The 15,289-nt window shown below is 35.9% G+C and overlaps 1 protein-coding gene across 1 annotated transcript in view; it reads left to right on the forward strand.

The window, feature by feature from the left end:
* tsnare1 (T-SNARE Domain Containing 1) overlaps nt 1–15,289 on the forward strand; it is a 243,443-nt gene that overhangs the window by 162,737 nt on the left and 65,417 nt on the right. Inside the window, exon 9 of the mRNA XM_056474611.1 lies at nt 186–258. Within this exon, the coding sequence (XP_056330586.1) occupies nt 186–258 (73 nt within the window). The remainder of the gene's footprint in view (nt 1–185; nt 259–15,289) is intronic.

Consider the following 15,289-nt stretch of genomic DNA (forward strand, 5'->3'; position numbering starts at 1 on the left):
ACTGTTTATTGTGTGATAATGTCCAATTAATATTAATTAAGACCTCTTTCCTTTTTAATGCACTGTTGCTTTTGTTGTTGCCTAATTCATTTAAAGTAGCTCATGAAGGACAAATCCGCATGGAAGATCTGATATCGATAGTGTTTATTCTCCTCACCTCTGAGCTGTAACCTTTGTTTTCGCAGAGAGACATGCTGGACGTTAATCAGATTATGAAGGACTTGGCCAGCATGGTGCATGAACAAGGAGACACTATAGGTGAGATCTTATTTGTGTTTGTGTGTTTGTGACTCTATGTTTCCAGTTAGGAGTCTATTGACTCACCCTTGTTTGTCTGGCCTTTTATTGATAATCACTTCTCCCCCTCATACCCATCCCATAATCCCCTGCTGTGCTGAGGTGAAGTTTCAGAGGAGAGAACAAGACATCAGCTCCTGCAGCTCAATAGATGACAGAGCAAAAGTCAGTCTCTACAGCGCAGAGGAGACCAAGATCAGAGGAGATCCACAAATATTCAATTTCAAGCTAACAGGCATAGAAAGACTACCAATATTAGACGAGAAAAGCATGATTCAGGAGCCACTATTACATGTGGACATCAAGGGTACTTTTTTGTTTATTTACTTAGAAAATCTTTAGTCTGATTAGTTATTAGTATATCCCCCCCCCCCCCTTAAAAAAAGGCTAAATGCGCTTGTTAGGTGATATTAGTGTAAATAAAAAGAAATTCTTCAAGTCTACGTGAACCAGAAGTTGCTTTTATTTCAGCATGTGGATTTTCTTCTAGCTGAAATGGATATATTGAGTAGGGGGTGGGGTTTTGTTTTTGCGCATCATTTCTTCATGCAAATTAACTGCAAGAGGGCCTTGCGTAAAAATATTATGTCTGAAGTTATCAAACAGACATTAGCAATGTCAGGACCACCACTCCAAAACAAATTAAACAAATGTCGGGGGAGACCAGAACACCCACACAAACTTTGAGAGAACATGCGAACTACACAGAAACAGTGCTAACCACTGAGCCACCATGCTGCCCTGTTTGCTGAAGTGATGCATTTAAAACTTGTAAAAGAAACAGTGAATGTCCAAAATAAAAACAACTTTACTACAGTCAGTAGATGCTCTCAGTGGAGCACAAACAGTTGATATCACCGCACACTTTCTGTAAAATAAAGTATTTTTGTTTTCATAAAGAAACACACATCATCTCTACAATAACTCTCATGGAAATTCATTAAATTCAAGAATATGATAAAGCAATTTTCAGCAGGTCTTTTCAGATAGATAAAGAAGTCAACTTTTAGCTGTGTATCTTTGCAAATTGTGTGCATACACACACAGCTACATAACACATTTAAGAAAAAATAAATAAAAAATTCCCAATTTAACGTCATATAAATATAAATAGTACAAACTCATTTAGGGATTTTTTTTTTGCCTTTATAAAGACACACACTGCCTGAAAATGTCACCTATCCAAGTTTTAGGAACATCAAATAATAACTTGACTTCTAGTTGATCATTTAGTATCAGAAGTGGCTTATATGAAAGGCAAAGGCCTCTAGATTATGCTTATTTTACCAAAATAAAATATGATCATGCCTTGATTTTGAATTATTTAATTAGAACAGTAAGGTCTGACTTTGCTTAGACAGAAGTCTTGTCACTTAACAGAAGTAATGTACAGTATTGAATATAAAGTCATGGTGCTGTGGAAAAAGAATGAATATTGTGTCTGACTCCCATCAGCTTGGACGACTGCATCCATACATCTCTACATTGACTCAAATAACTTATTAATAAAGTCATCTGGAATGGCAAAGAAAGTGTTCTTGCAGGACGTGAGCTCATCAAGATTCTTTAGATTCATCTTCAATGCCTCCTCCTTCATCTTACTCCAGACATGCTCAATACTGTTCATGTCTGGTGACTGGGCTGGTCAGTCTTGGAGTACCTTGACCTTCTTTACTTTCAGAAACTTTGATGTGGAGGCTGAATTATGAGAAGGAGCGCTATCCTGCTGAAGAATTTGTCCTCTCCTGTGGTTTTTAATGTAACAGGCAGCACAAATGTCATATTACCTCAGGCTGTTGATGTTGCCATCCACTCTGCAGATCTCTCACACGGCCCCATAATGAATGTAACCCTAAACCATGATTTTTCCTTCACCTACTGACTTTTATGAGAATCTTGGGTCCATGCGGGTTCCACAAGGTCTTCTGTAGTATTTGTGATGATTCAGATGCAGTTCAACAGATGATTCATTGGAAAAATCTACCTTCTGACACTTTTCCAAATGATCAACAAGAAGTCAAGTTATTATTTGTTGCTCTTATAACTGGGATTGACGACAAGACTTTTGTCAGGTAGTGTAGAGTCATTCTAATTGCATTTTGAGTTTTTTTATTTGAATGTTTTCAAATTCTTAATGTCAGCTTGCACTTCAATAATTACAATATTATACATATCCCTATACATATACATATTCTTACTCTCACAGACACAGAACAACAACATTTGGGGGAAAAAGTCTACAATAAAAAAGAGATATTGAAACTTTCCTCGTCCCCAACTTTCGTCCTCGCATGAAAACTTAACATTTACACAGGGAATGATGTCAGACACGCTGAAGGTTATCACAAGTTATGACTACAGTGAAAGAGCTGGAATCTGGTGGGACGCACAGTATAAAATAAACCAGCCAATAATGCATCTCTGCCCTTTACAAGGACAACTGAGGACGGACAGGGGCTATATTTTGTTTTGTTTTATTCAGTGCTTCTCATTATGCTACATGCATTACAATTATGTATTAATTTATTGTGTTGTCTTCTGTTTTTTCTTCTTGGCAAACTTTTCTTAAAATGGATATGTTCTGTTACAAAGCCAAGTCTAGGCTATATTTTAAGTGTTTTATTTGTACTCCTGGTACTTTTGTTCAAAATTATTCCACCATAGGCTAAGGTACCTACAGTATTTTGAGCATGCTATTTTAAAACGTTGCGTATAGCCATTTCTAAGACAATTGAATGTAATGCATTGTGGTCTCTTTTTAACTACTTATTCTGGGATATTTATTCATAATTAACAAATGAAAATATATTTTTTTCAAATATACATTTGCATGTTTAATTGCACAAATTATCCCTTTTTAAATTTTACGTTATATTAACCCTTAAAAAACACAAAAATTTCATATAATAATGTATATAAATAGGATCAGATTTTTAGCAAATCACAAAATATTTCTAATTTGCAAATTGCAATAATTATAATCTAATATAATATAAAACTATATAATAACAATAGGCGTCACGGTGGCGCAGTGGGTAGCACGATCGGTCACTGGTTTGAGCCCCGGCTGGGTCAGTTGGCATTTCTGTGTGGAGTTTGCATGTTCTCCCCGTGATCACGTGGGCTTCCTCTGGGTACTCCGGTTTCCTCCACAAATCCAAAAACATGTGGTATAGGTGAATTGGGTAAGCTAAATTTTCTGTTGTATATGTGTGTGAATGAGTGTGTATGGATGTTTCCCAGTGATGGGCTGTGGCTGGTAGGGCATCCACTGTGGAAAACATGTGCTGGATAAGTAAGCGGTTTATTCCACTGTGGTGACCCCAGATTAATAAAGGGACTAAGTCTAAAAGAAAATGAATGAATGAATGAATGAATAAAAATAATACTTAATTGGTATGTCTTTATTGTTTAATAACTTGATTATTATCTTAAGCTTACATAGTTTTTTTTGGATGAAAAGCTTAGATGAAATTTAAAAAAGCACCAATACTGACACCAATACTCAACTAACTTCTGCAGTTCTCAAGTTGTGATTACTGTAGATTCTTTGGACACTTGAACCATCATCTTGACAGACACACTCACACTCTGTTCCAGACTGATTCATAACACTTCCAGCTGACTGTAATTTCTTATTTATCGAAAATCTGATGGTGGAAAATGCTGTTTGTGCTTTTTTATAGCCACTTGTCATTTTGAGGATCTGAACTACTGTTTGTCAACAACTGAGTCTTTGTGAGTCCTTATATTTATTGCCTTGTGAAACAAAAGATCAACATTAAGAGTAAGTGGCAACCTACTTGACTGAGTGAGTCAATAAGTGAGTCGGTGAGTCAGTGAGTAAGTCAGTGAGTCAGTCAGTAAGTGAGTCAGTGAGTGAGTCGGTGAGTGAGTCAGTAAGTCAGTGAGTGAGCCAGTTGGTGAGTGAGTGAGTGAGTCGGTGAGTAAGTCGGTGAGTGAGTCAGTCAGTGAATGAGTGAGTGAGTGAGACAATGAGTGAGTGAGTCCGTGAGTCAGTAAGTCAGTGAGTCAGTGTGAGAGTGAGTGAGTCAGTGAGTGAGTGAGTTGGTGAGTGAGTCAGTAAGTCAGTGAGTGAGTCAGTCAGTGAATGAGTGAGTCAGTGAGTTAGTGAGTGACTCAATTATTTGAGTGAGTGAGTCAGTGAATGAGTCAGTTGGTGAGTGAGACAGTGAATGAGTGAGTTGGTGAGTCAGCGAGTGAATCAGTGAGTGAGTCAGTGAGTGACTGAGTGAGTAAGAATTCATAGGGGTGACAATAATTGTGCATAATATATTTAAAAATATATATTTGTTCGAGTGAGTCAGTGAGTGAGTGAATCAGTGGGTGAGTGAGTCATTGAGTGAGTGAGTCAGTGGGTGAGTGAGTCAGGTAGGGAGTGCTGTGTTTGCAATTGTTTATTGTCATTGAGAGCAGAGATTATTATTAATATTTTGAGCAAAAATGTAAAAGTTAAAACAATAGTCATTTAATCACAACCAACTTTGTTCATATCTACCCAGGGTACCGGTATTACTTGAGGGCACTGTGCACGTAAACATTTCATTGATGAGTGAAAAAAAAAACAGTACAACAGAGCTGTATTACTCAGGTGTGAGGTTTTCAGAAGGTTAGATCAGGGCTTAATGTAAGAGCAGTAAAGTCTATGTGAGAGATTTTGTTTTGCTCAGGGTCCATTAGAGTTTAAAGAGCCTGAAATAGAAGTGGCTAAATTGCTCTTTGCCATTCTACGTAGGGTGTTTATTAGGAGGGGGATATGAATAATGTGGCTGTGAATGGCAGTGATTGGACGGTGAAGCAGGACAGGCGAGGAAGGTAAACAGGTTCAGGAAGTTTGGATTGATGCTTTTAGCACAGCCGTATGGAAAGGGGGATTTCTCTGACAAAGGCACAGCGATGTCGTGACACATGCATGAATGGAACAGATTGTGCTGTGCTATTAGTCGCCGTGCTGTGCTATTAGTCGCCCAGACACAAATGCACATCCCACAAACACGAACGGAAATACTAGCCATTTTATGTTGCTTTTTTAACCTTTTATTTTTAAACATTTATGTAAATGAGTGGTGGCGTGGTGATGCACCAGGTAGAGCTGTCACCTCACAGCAAGAAGGTTGCTGGTTAGAGCCTCGCCTGGGCCAGTTGGCATTTCTGTGTGGAGTTTGCATGTTCTCCCCATGTTCGTTTCCTCCGTGTGCTCCGGTTTCCCCCACAGTCCAAAATTGATCTTTTTTTTTTTTTTAATTGATATTTATACATCATTTGGATAAATAGACTTTCCATTTGATGTATGGTTTGTAAGGATAGGACAATGTTTAGCCAAGATACACCTATATGAAAATCTGGAATCAGGTGGTTCCAAAAATTTGGTAAAATCCTATTAAAGTTGCCCAAATATTTCTAAACTAATCCTAAATATGTTCTTTTACTAATCCAAAAAAAGTTTTGATTTTACCGTTGTGATCTCATGTGTCTCGTGTGTACATGAACATTGCTAATGGTGGATCTGCGTGAAAAGATGTGCAGATGTACAAATCTGCATTAGTTGACAGACAGTTTGGACTACTTATCAGAATTATGGGAAATGTCGGCCCAACAATATTTAATTGGATGAACATTTTTTATAGTTTTATGCCGTACCCAGACTATAAAATACATATAAACACATTTAGATCATTTACTTTAACCACTACTATTGAAATGTGAAGAGACTTTCAACCAGAACAACAAAAAAATGTTTCTGAAGACAATCACCTACTGCAGCTTTAAGTAATTAATTACTAAATTATAAGGTAAAAAGTCTCCAAAAAAAAGCATTTAAGCATTGAAAAAGCATTTAAGTGTGTTAAAACAGTTTGCTGTGTGATGGAGTCAAAGGCATAAAACAGAAACAGTGTAATGTGAAATACAATATATATATATATATATATATATATATATATATATATATATATATATATATATATACTTTTTTTTTTTTTTACAGATGTTATAAAAGATTATGCATTTCACATGTATTAAATATAGTTTATATGAATTAAACATTGGCAGCACGGTGGCTTAGTGGTTGGTTCGAGTCATGGCTGGGCCAGTTGGCCTTTCTGTGTGGAGTTTGCATGTTCTCCCCATGTTGGTGTAGGTTTCCTCTAGGTGCTCCGATTTCTCCTACAATCCAAAGACGGTACAGGTGAATTGTATGAACTAGATTGACTGTAGTGTATGTGTGTGTGTGTGTGTGTGTGTGTGTGTGTGTGTGTGTGAATGAGTGTGTATGGGTATTTCCCAGTACTGGGTTGCAGCTGGAAGGGTATTTACTGCATAAAATATATGCCAGAATAGTTGACGGTTCATTGCGCTGTGGCGACCCCTGAAATGGAGACTGAACTGAAGGAAAAATAAATGAGTGAATGAATGAACTGAAAATCCCTTTTGTAAGACATTGTCTATGGTATTATGTAAAACCGTATGACTTTAAAAAGCCCCTATTTTGCATTATAAATGGTCATATTTTGATTTTGGGGGTCTCCAACAACAGGCCAATATGCATGCAATGTCAAAAAACACTTTGATTGTCCTTTAATATGCATTTATTTTACCTAATTATCCCAACGACTCCCATATGATTCATTCAGCGATAAATTTTTTTCCCAAACCCCTCCTTAGCGCAAAGCTAATTTGCACTGATTGGACCTTTGACCCAGCTTGTTGTGATTGGTCAATTGCGTTCAGCGAGAGATGGAGAGAAATGCCCACCACGGCTATGAAGGAGCAGAGAGCCCAGTTCATTGTGTGCTCAGAAATGCATTTAAATTGGTAAAGGAAGAAGTATGCGTCAAGTTTTGGTTGGTGGTTTTGGATGCAATATGTAAATAGCCCCATGAAGATTTAACCTGGGAGATACAATACAATATAATAGATAAGTGATTACAAGCTGTGCAGAGTGTTTACTACTTATAACACACAATTAAATACATATTTTGCAAACTACACAAAACAAGGCAAAAATTTTGATGACGCTTACAGGTTATGATCCGGAGGAAGAAGAAACTGGTACATATGAACTGCAAACGTTTCTGACAAAGTCCCATACATAATAGTCTCTGCTGCTCCTTCCTTTTATAGCAAATGGCCAGCGAATCCCATGTTGCATCAAAGGTTATTGTATCAAAAATCTGAAAAATGACAGAAACAAACACAGCACGTGGTTGGCTGTGGTATTGTTGTAAAAAAATTAACTTATACCATTTATTCCCCACAGCCAAATCTCGATCTGTCAGTGATCATCATCTTCGCGTCATGATCATTCCGTGATCCCCTGCGCTCTGCTAGGGTCTGAAGGGAAAGGCACATTCACGTTTTACCAAATCCAGCACTTCATATTTGGTGATGTACCATATCAACGTTGATGCATTCAAGCAAAAGATCTGAACCCAACTTGATTCATTTATTCAACTCTGAGTCAACTATTTTGTTAAAGAATCAATAGTTTTAAACACAATGCACTTTTAGATTTAAACTTCAGCTGGATGTTTTCATTCACTTAGTGCTGTTACATACTGCATAGAAGCTCATTTTTAAAAACCCATAATAGGGGCTCTTTAATACTGAGTACATTTGCGATCAAGTTAGTGGTCAGTGGAAAATGATTCCTGGGATATTGCATGCAATGTATGTGCACCATGGGGCCTCTATCAGTATGCAGGAGACTCTCAGACCTTACAGGAAAGGTGGAATATATGTCATCATATTTAATATTTCTATAATAAGATATTTTTCGTTTGCTCGTTAGTCTGGTGAGCTGAAGAAAAATCTATATGCAGAAAAAAATCCTACTCAGGCGCTGTTTCTGTTTCATCTTGTTAACGAAACAAATTAAGTTCATTTAATTAGTCTTTTTTTTTCATACGTGTGGTGCGTATGCTAATTTCATGTTAGCATTTCCTCAAGTGTGCTTGTTTTCATATCTGTAGTCAGCGCTGATCCCACTGTTTATTCACCACTTTAGCATTGCTTAAGGTTGTCTGTGTACATAGCGAGTCTATTAATTCCATAAAGAGGTGATTTGATTCTGCGGCTACGAAAGCTAAATTGTGTTTCAAACTAATTGGGTGTTTGTTTTACGGCTCAGCTTTGTGCCTCCCTAATTGGTTGATTCTTTAATTATGTCTAACCTAATGTTTTGAGGAGTATTCACTGTGCGCATGTGTGTGCATTTGTGTGTGTGTGTTCGTCAGTATTGACCAGCTGAGGAGTATCCAGATAAAGCCTGTTCATTTTGAGTCATTAGAAAGTATGTCGCTGTAATTCTTAAATGAATTGTGGATGATGGAAATTAAAAAGCATCAGTTAATGTTTTCAGAGCGTGTTTGCCCATGTTTGGCAGTCAATAAGGTTATTTTACAAAGAGCAAGACTCTGCATATGAAAAGCTGTATTAAAATGTGTGACAGTTCAAAGCACAAACAATGCTGATCATTTTGGATAGCAATGCTATAAACGTCCTATCTATACCCAAGCTAGCAATGCATTATGATTATTGGTGCTTTTTTTCTATTTCTTTTAATGATGTTTTGTTTAGTTGGTCTATAAAAAAATAAGTAAGGCTCTTAAGAATTTTCCATTCCAACAGTGTGCTTGCTTTGCAAATTCTGATTAGCTGTGCATTATTTTGGGCATTAACTTTATGCGAAATCATTCTAAAAAGTTTGTCAAACATTTTTTTCTGATAAGGCTTCTATATCATTTAAGGATAAGAAGGCAATCCCAGATTTTATGGGGTTTTATGGGGTTTTTAAGATTATAAATGAAGTATGTTTTATTAGAATTTTTAGATATGAAATGTTATTAAAAGTATAAAAAATTTAATAGTACTGCTAATGTATTAACAGTATTAAAAGTAGTTTTATGTCATTACATTAAGGATATATTTTTAAGTATCTATAGTTTTTTGGTAATATTTGTTTTTATTTTGTGAAATCATTATTTTTTACTTTAACCCTTTAACTACCCCACCAAGAAAAAAAAATGTTTGGATTGCGTTTCTGAACTCTTAATGTCACTAGTTAACACACTTAATGCATTTTTTTTCAACACATTCCATCATTTCTAAAATATTGGTTTATGGTAAAAGTACCGGAATTAATACACATACTATAAAAAATATGAAAATATGAAGTGTAAAACCAATTTATTTTAAAAAAATATTCAAAATAAAACATTTTTAAACACTAAATCTACTTTTTTTAAGTATGGCATAAAATGATTCAGTTTATCATTTAACATGTTTTTTGTTTGTTTGTTTTTTTACAATAAAAACAAAATCAAGTGTAGTAGTGCAACAGGATGTTTGTTTGATTATTATTATTATTATTTATTTATTTTTTTTTGTAAATTAAAAATGCTAAGCCGTTATTTAAAATGGTCATTCTTTAAATGACTTTAGCAGTCATTATTTAAAACAGTCAAAACATGGTCAACCATTTGGTAGAGGGGCAGTCAAAGGGTTAATACATTCCAAAGGATAATTTGGCACTTATTTATTTTTGATAAACAAGATTATGTATGCTTATTGACACACCACTTTAAAATAAAACATTGATAACTTTTTAATCATAAAGTTTATAACGTGTTGTTAACAGTTAAAACATGCTAGCATTCAAAAGCATATTCATTTCACGTTTGATCGATCAATGAAATTAGATACAGTACATAATAGTTTTAATTATAACTTGACTACTAGTTGATCATTTGAAAAAGTGGCAGAAGGTAGATTTCTCAGATGAATTATCTGTTTAACTGCATCCTAATCATCATAAATACTGCAGAAGACCTATTGGAACCCGCATGGACCCAAGATTCTCATAGAAATCAGTCAAGTTTGGTGAAGGGAAAAATCATGGTTTGGGGTTACATAAAGTATGGGGGTGTGCAAGAGATATACAGAGTTGATGGAAACATCAGCAGTCTGAGGTATCAAGATATTTGTGCCGCCCATTACATTACAAACCACAGGAGAGTGCAAATTCTTCAGCAGGATAGCGATCCTTCTCATACTTCAACCTCCACATCAAAGTTACTAAAAGCCAAGGTCAAGGTGCTCCAGGATTGGCCAGCCCGGTCACCAGACATTATTGAGCATGTCTGGGGTAAGATGAAGGAGGAGGCATGAAGATGAATCCAAAATATCTTGATGAATTCTGGGAGTCCTGCAAGAACGCTTTCTTTGCCATTCCAGATTACTTTAGTAGTTATTTGAGTCAATGTAGAGATGTATGGACGCAGTCCTCCGAGCTCATGGGAGTCATACATAATATTCATTCTTTTTCCACTGCACTATGACTTTATATTCTATACTATACATTGTTTCTGTTAAATGACAAGACTTCTTTCTAAGCAAAGTCAGACCTTACTGTCCTAATTAAATAATTAAAAATCAAGTCATGATCATATTTTATTTTGGTAAAAGAAGCATAATCTAGAGGCCTTTGCCTTTCATATAAGCCACTTCTGATACTAAATGATCAACTAGAAGTCAAGTTATTATTTGATGTTCCTAAAACTCAGATAGGCAACAAGAATTTTTGTTAGGCACTGTATTATCATGGTGCCTATAAGTTTATTTAAGTAACTGAAAGTTGTTTTATATTACAATGACATATTTGATTTAATTTGTCATTTGCAATGTTTCCCACAATATGTGTGTGGGATGTCACTGACAGTTAATTGGTATAAAGTACGAAATTTTGTATAATTTTTCAATCAAATCTTTACATATTTATCATCCTCTCTGAGCTGGTTGACAGAATATTTTGAAATGTCTCTGTAAGAAATGAAAAAGAAGACCACTTTTGCAACCATTTTTGTTGAAATAGCTGGACGGTCACTATTGAGTTCTATTGAAATCGAAGTTGAGTGCAAGTGGAGTCTCTTGTGCACTTCATAAGGAGGGCATTTGTGCCTCTTTCGAGAGTGACAGTTTACAGACTGCCTATGAAAAGTGCTTCAAATCATTCACTTAGAAAGTCCCATTTCAACCCGGACGCTTTTATAAAAGTCGACCGCTCGTGTAGACCGTAAACAGCGATGCGGCTCTTCAAGTTTAGAAACAGCATTGCTCAACATCTTTTGATAAAAATCCATTTAGAATGTCTTTCTGACACAAGTGACACTAATAAGAGGTTAGTTGCCCTGCAGGGCGTCTTTAGCAGGCACGGATGATGATTCATCAAGCGCAGATCCATCTTTTCACTTTCGCTATTGAAATAATGATTGATAAGCCACTGTGTGATGTGTCATCTCCCTTCAGTGTTTCTAAATGAGCGGTTTCTCATTTCCACCCAGATTCCGTGTGCCTATATTGGTAGTAGATGACAGGTCAGTAATCTCGGATGGAGACTGGAGAAATGTTCACGCTGGGAGGGTAATATTGGTCACTGGAGAAGACACTGGGCACTTCTTGAATAATGTGCAGCCCACACACACTTCCAGATATTGCTTTGTGTAAACTTCAGTCTATTTGTTTGCTGCACTCAAAACCGTATTCTTGCCATTTTTCATTTTTGTGACTCAATGAATCTTGATGTTCACGCACGTCCACCTGAGAACATGCTCGTGATGAGGACATAAACAAGAGCTAAACTGAAAACTATGGTGTGGTACATCAGCTCCTACAGGTTTAATTATAGCATACAGCGAATGCGCTCCACCCTGCTTATTTAAAAGAGCCAATTTAGCTGTTACCAGAAATAGAAAGTAGCATGGGGTTGAGATGAAGATAGGATGTAAGATTACAAGCTGATAGCACGTTGGAGTTCTTGTTAATCCTTTGAAAGCCCACCTAACAGAGGCTGATTTTAAAAATATACAGTTGAAGTCAGAATTATTAGCCCCCTGTATATTTTTTCCCTAATTTCTGTTTAACAGAGATTTTTTTCAACACATTTCTAAACATAATTTTTTTTAATAACTAATTTCTAATAACTGATATATTTTATATTTTTTTGCACGATGACAGTACATAATATTACAGTAGATATTTTTCAAGATACTTGTAACGTAAAGGGGAAGCTGTCAAAGAAGTGCGGATCCATTTGCAGGTCTATTTAACGTATTATGGTCAACACAGAGGCAAACAGATGTATACAGGCAAATCCAGAGTCGTGGTCAATAAACAGATGAGTAGCCAATCCAGGCGGCAAACAAAATATAACAAACAAAACAAGCCTAGGGTCTAACATGGAAGGCAAGGCAAGGAAAAACGCGTTGTAATGTTCCCAATAACAGCTAAAAAAGACTCAGCAAAGTGGGTAAGTGTGTGCGCTGTATTTAAAGTTCATGTAATCAGTCCATAATGATCTGTGTGTGTGTGAGCGTATAATTAAAGTGAAACAGGAACCGGTGTGTATGAAGTGCATGACGGAATTTGTAGATCTGCAGCCGCAACAATACTAGTAATCAGCCTAAAGTGCAATTTAAAGGCTTAGCTTGGTTATTTAGGCAAGTTAGGGTAATTAGACAAGTCATTGTATAACAGTGGTCTGTTCTGTAGACAATCAAATATATATATATATATATATATATATATATATATATATATATATATATATATATATATATATATATATATATATATGCTAATAATATTGACCTTAAAATGGCTTTTAAAATATTTAAAACTACATTTATTACAGCTGAAATAAAACAAATTAAACTCTCTCTAGAAGAAAAAATATTATAGGAATATTACACTGACTATTTTCTTTTTTTTTTTTTTTTTTATTCAACTGTATAATAAAAAAGTGTAGAAAGATGCATTCGACTCAAGTCCAGTGAATTAAGTGACTCTGCATTGCTGCAGTTTCTTGGTAAAATGAATGCTACGGAGCAATATAATGCCAACAAATGTTGTTCCTTTTTACACTAATGATATTTACAGGGACATATTATCAACAAGTAAATCAAGAAAGTCATTTATGTTATTTAAACATATGACTTAAAAATTGGATATTCCTAAATCACACTTCTTTAGATATCTACAGGTAAGAAGCCTAGTGAAAAGGTATTTTAGTACACTTTCAGCTCCTCTCATAAGCAGCTGGATTGAGGAGATCTTTGACTTAAATGCATGTCAGGGTGGTCTGATATCAAAAATGTAGAGTCTGATTCAAAGAGCAGCCGCACCGTCTTTAGATTTTTTTATGAAACAGTGGGAAGATGACTTAGGAAATATAGTTCCAGAGTCACTCTGGCAATCAACAATTCAGCAAATTCACTCAACATCTATCTGCATCAAACACGGTTTATTACAATTTAAGATAATTCATAGGCTGCACTTTTCTAAAAGCAAGTTGTCAAGAATATTCTCAGAAATTGATCCAACATGTTCTAGGTGCCACAGAGATGAGGCCACCTTGGGCCTTATGTTCTGGACCTGTCCATCCCTAGGACCATTTTGGTTTGCGGTGTTTGAGACTTTTTCTTAAATTTGTGAAAAGGAGATACAACCAGATCCAGTAATAGCAATATTTGGTGTGACACCTGGAAACCTTGCATTACCAGCAGGTCAATTAAATGCACTAGCTTTTTCCTCTTTGTTGGCCCGAAGGCTTATACTTCGACAGTGGAAGTCAACTAAACCACCAACACACACAAAATGGGTAGAACATGTCATAGCATATCTAAAGCTAGAAAAACTCAAATATTGCACCCAAGGCTCAAATAATAGATTCGTCAAAGTTTGGAGACCATTCCTGTCATATTTTGAGGACAGATTTATTCCAAATACATGAATTGCATGAAAAGGATTCATTCCATGCAGTTTTTTAAAAAGGGGTTTATCTATTTTGCTAGGTGATCTGTAAACAAGCCCTGTCTACATGTGTTTGTTGCCTCATTACAAACATATGCAGCAGATCTCACAGTATACGCAATTAATTAACAAAAGATTCACTTAAACAGACCTTATGCCTCCTCGGAGTGGCTCTGAATAAATTTGTAATCTGTATATCCTGAATGTTGCATCTTGACAAATTGTAAACTGTGGAGTCGCTGCTTAGAAATGTATAGAAACCTCTAGGCTGGCTTTCTATTTATTCAAAGAGACTTCCATCTCCCGTTTTCAAAATGAGAGTCCCTCATACACAGTAAGATTAATATAATGTTAAATAAAGTTCAAAATAAAGGAGCAAAATCATCTTTCTTTCACATCTCACTAGTAGTCAGAGGTGTCCAAACTTGGTCCTGGAGGGCCGGTGTCCTGTAAAGTTTATCTCCAACTTGCTTTAACATACCTGCCAGGAAGTTTTTAGTATATCTAGTGAGAGCTTGATTAGCTGGTTCAGGTGTGTTTGATTAGGGGTGAAGCTAAACTCTATTGGACACCGGACCTCCAGGACCGAGTTTAGACACCCCTGTTGTAAGCGATCATAACCTGAAGGTCACACAAATGTTGAGGGCGTTCTAGTGATTAATCCCATGTGCAACATAACAGTCTGTTTTGTGTTCTGATAGACAGTTTATGTAACGTGTAGTAGTTTTACGTTGACAAAATTTACATGAGAACGAGGAAACAATGTTGCTTGAGGCTCACGGTTTACTCATTTGCAACTTTTACTATTTGACCATGCCTAGGTATACCCAGAATTAAAAGTGTTTATTGTTCACACCTATCGAAGGCAATACTGATTCAACAGTGAGGCATTATCTTTGGCATCCTTTATATTTACATTATGCAGTTGAAGTCAGTAGAGCTGCTCAGTAGTGAAGCACATTCTTCACTAGTGACATTCGTATTGAGTTTAACTGGATCTTTAATGAGCTTGATTCTTTCTCATGTAACTTCATACCCATTTTTTGATCCTTTTCATTTCATTCATCCACTTTCTTAGTAAAGCTGCTTATACTATTTCCATTGTATACAACAAAGAAATAAAAGTGGCTTGATCATAAACAGAGATGTGGATTTTATCTGCAGA

This window comes from Danio aesculapii, chromosome 16, assembly GCF_903798145.1.
Source record: "Danio aesculapii chromosome 16, fDanAes4.1, whole genome shotgun sequence".
Taxonomy (NCBI): domain Eukaryota; kingdom Metazoa; phylum Chordata; class Actinopteri; order Cypriniformes; family Danionidae; genus Danio; species Danio aesculapii.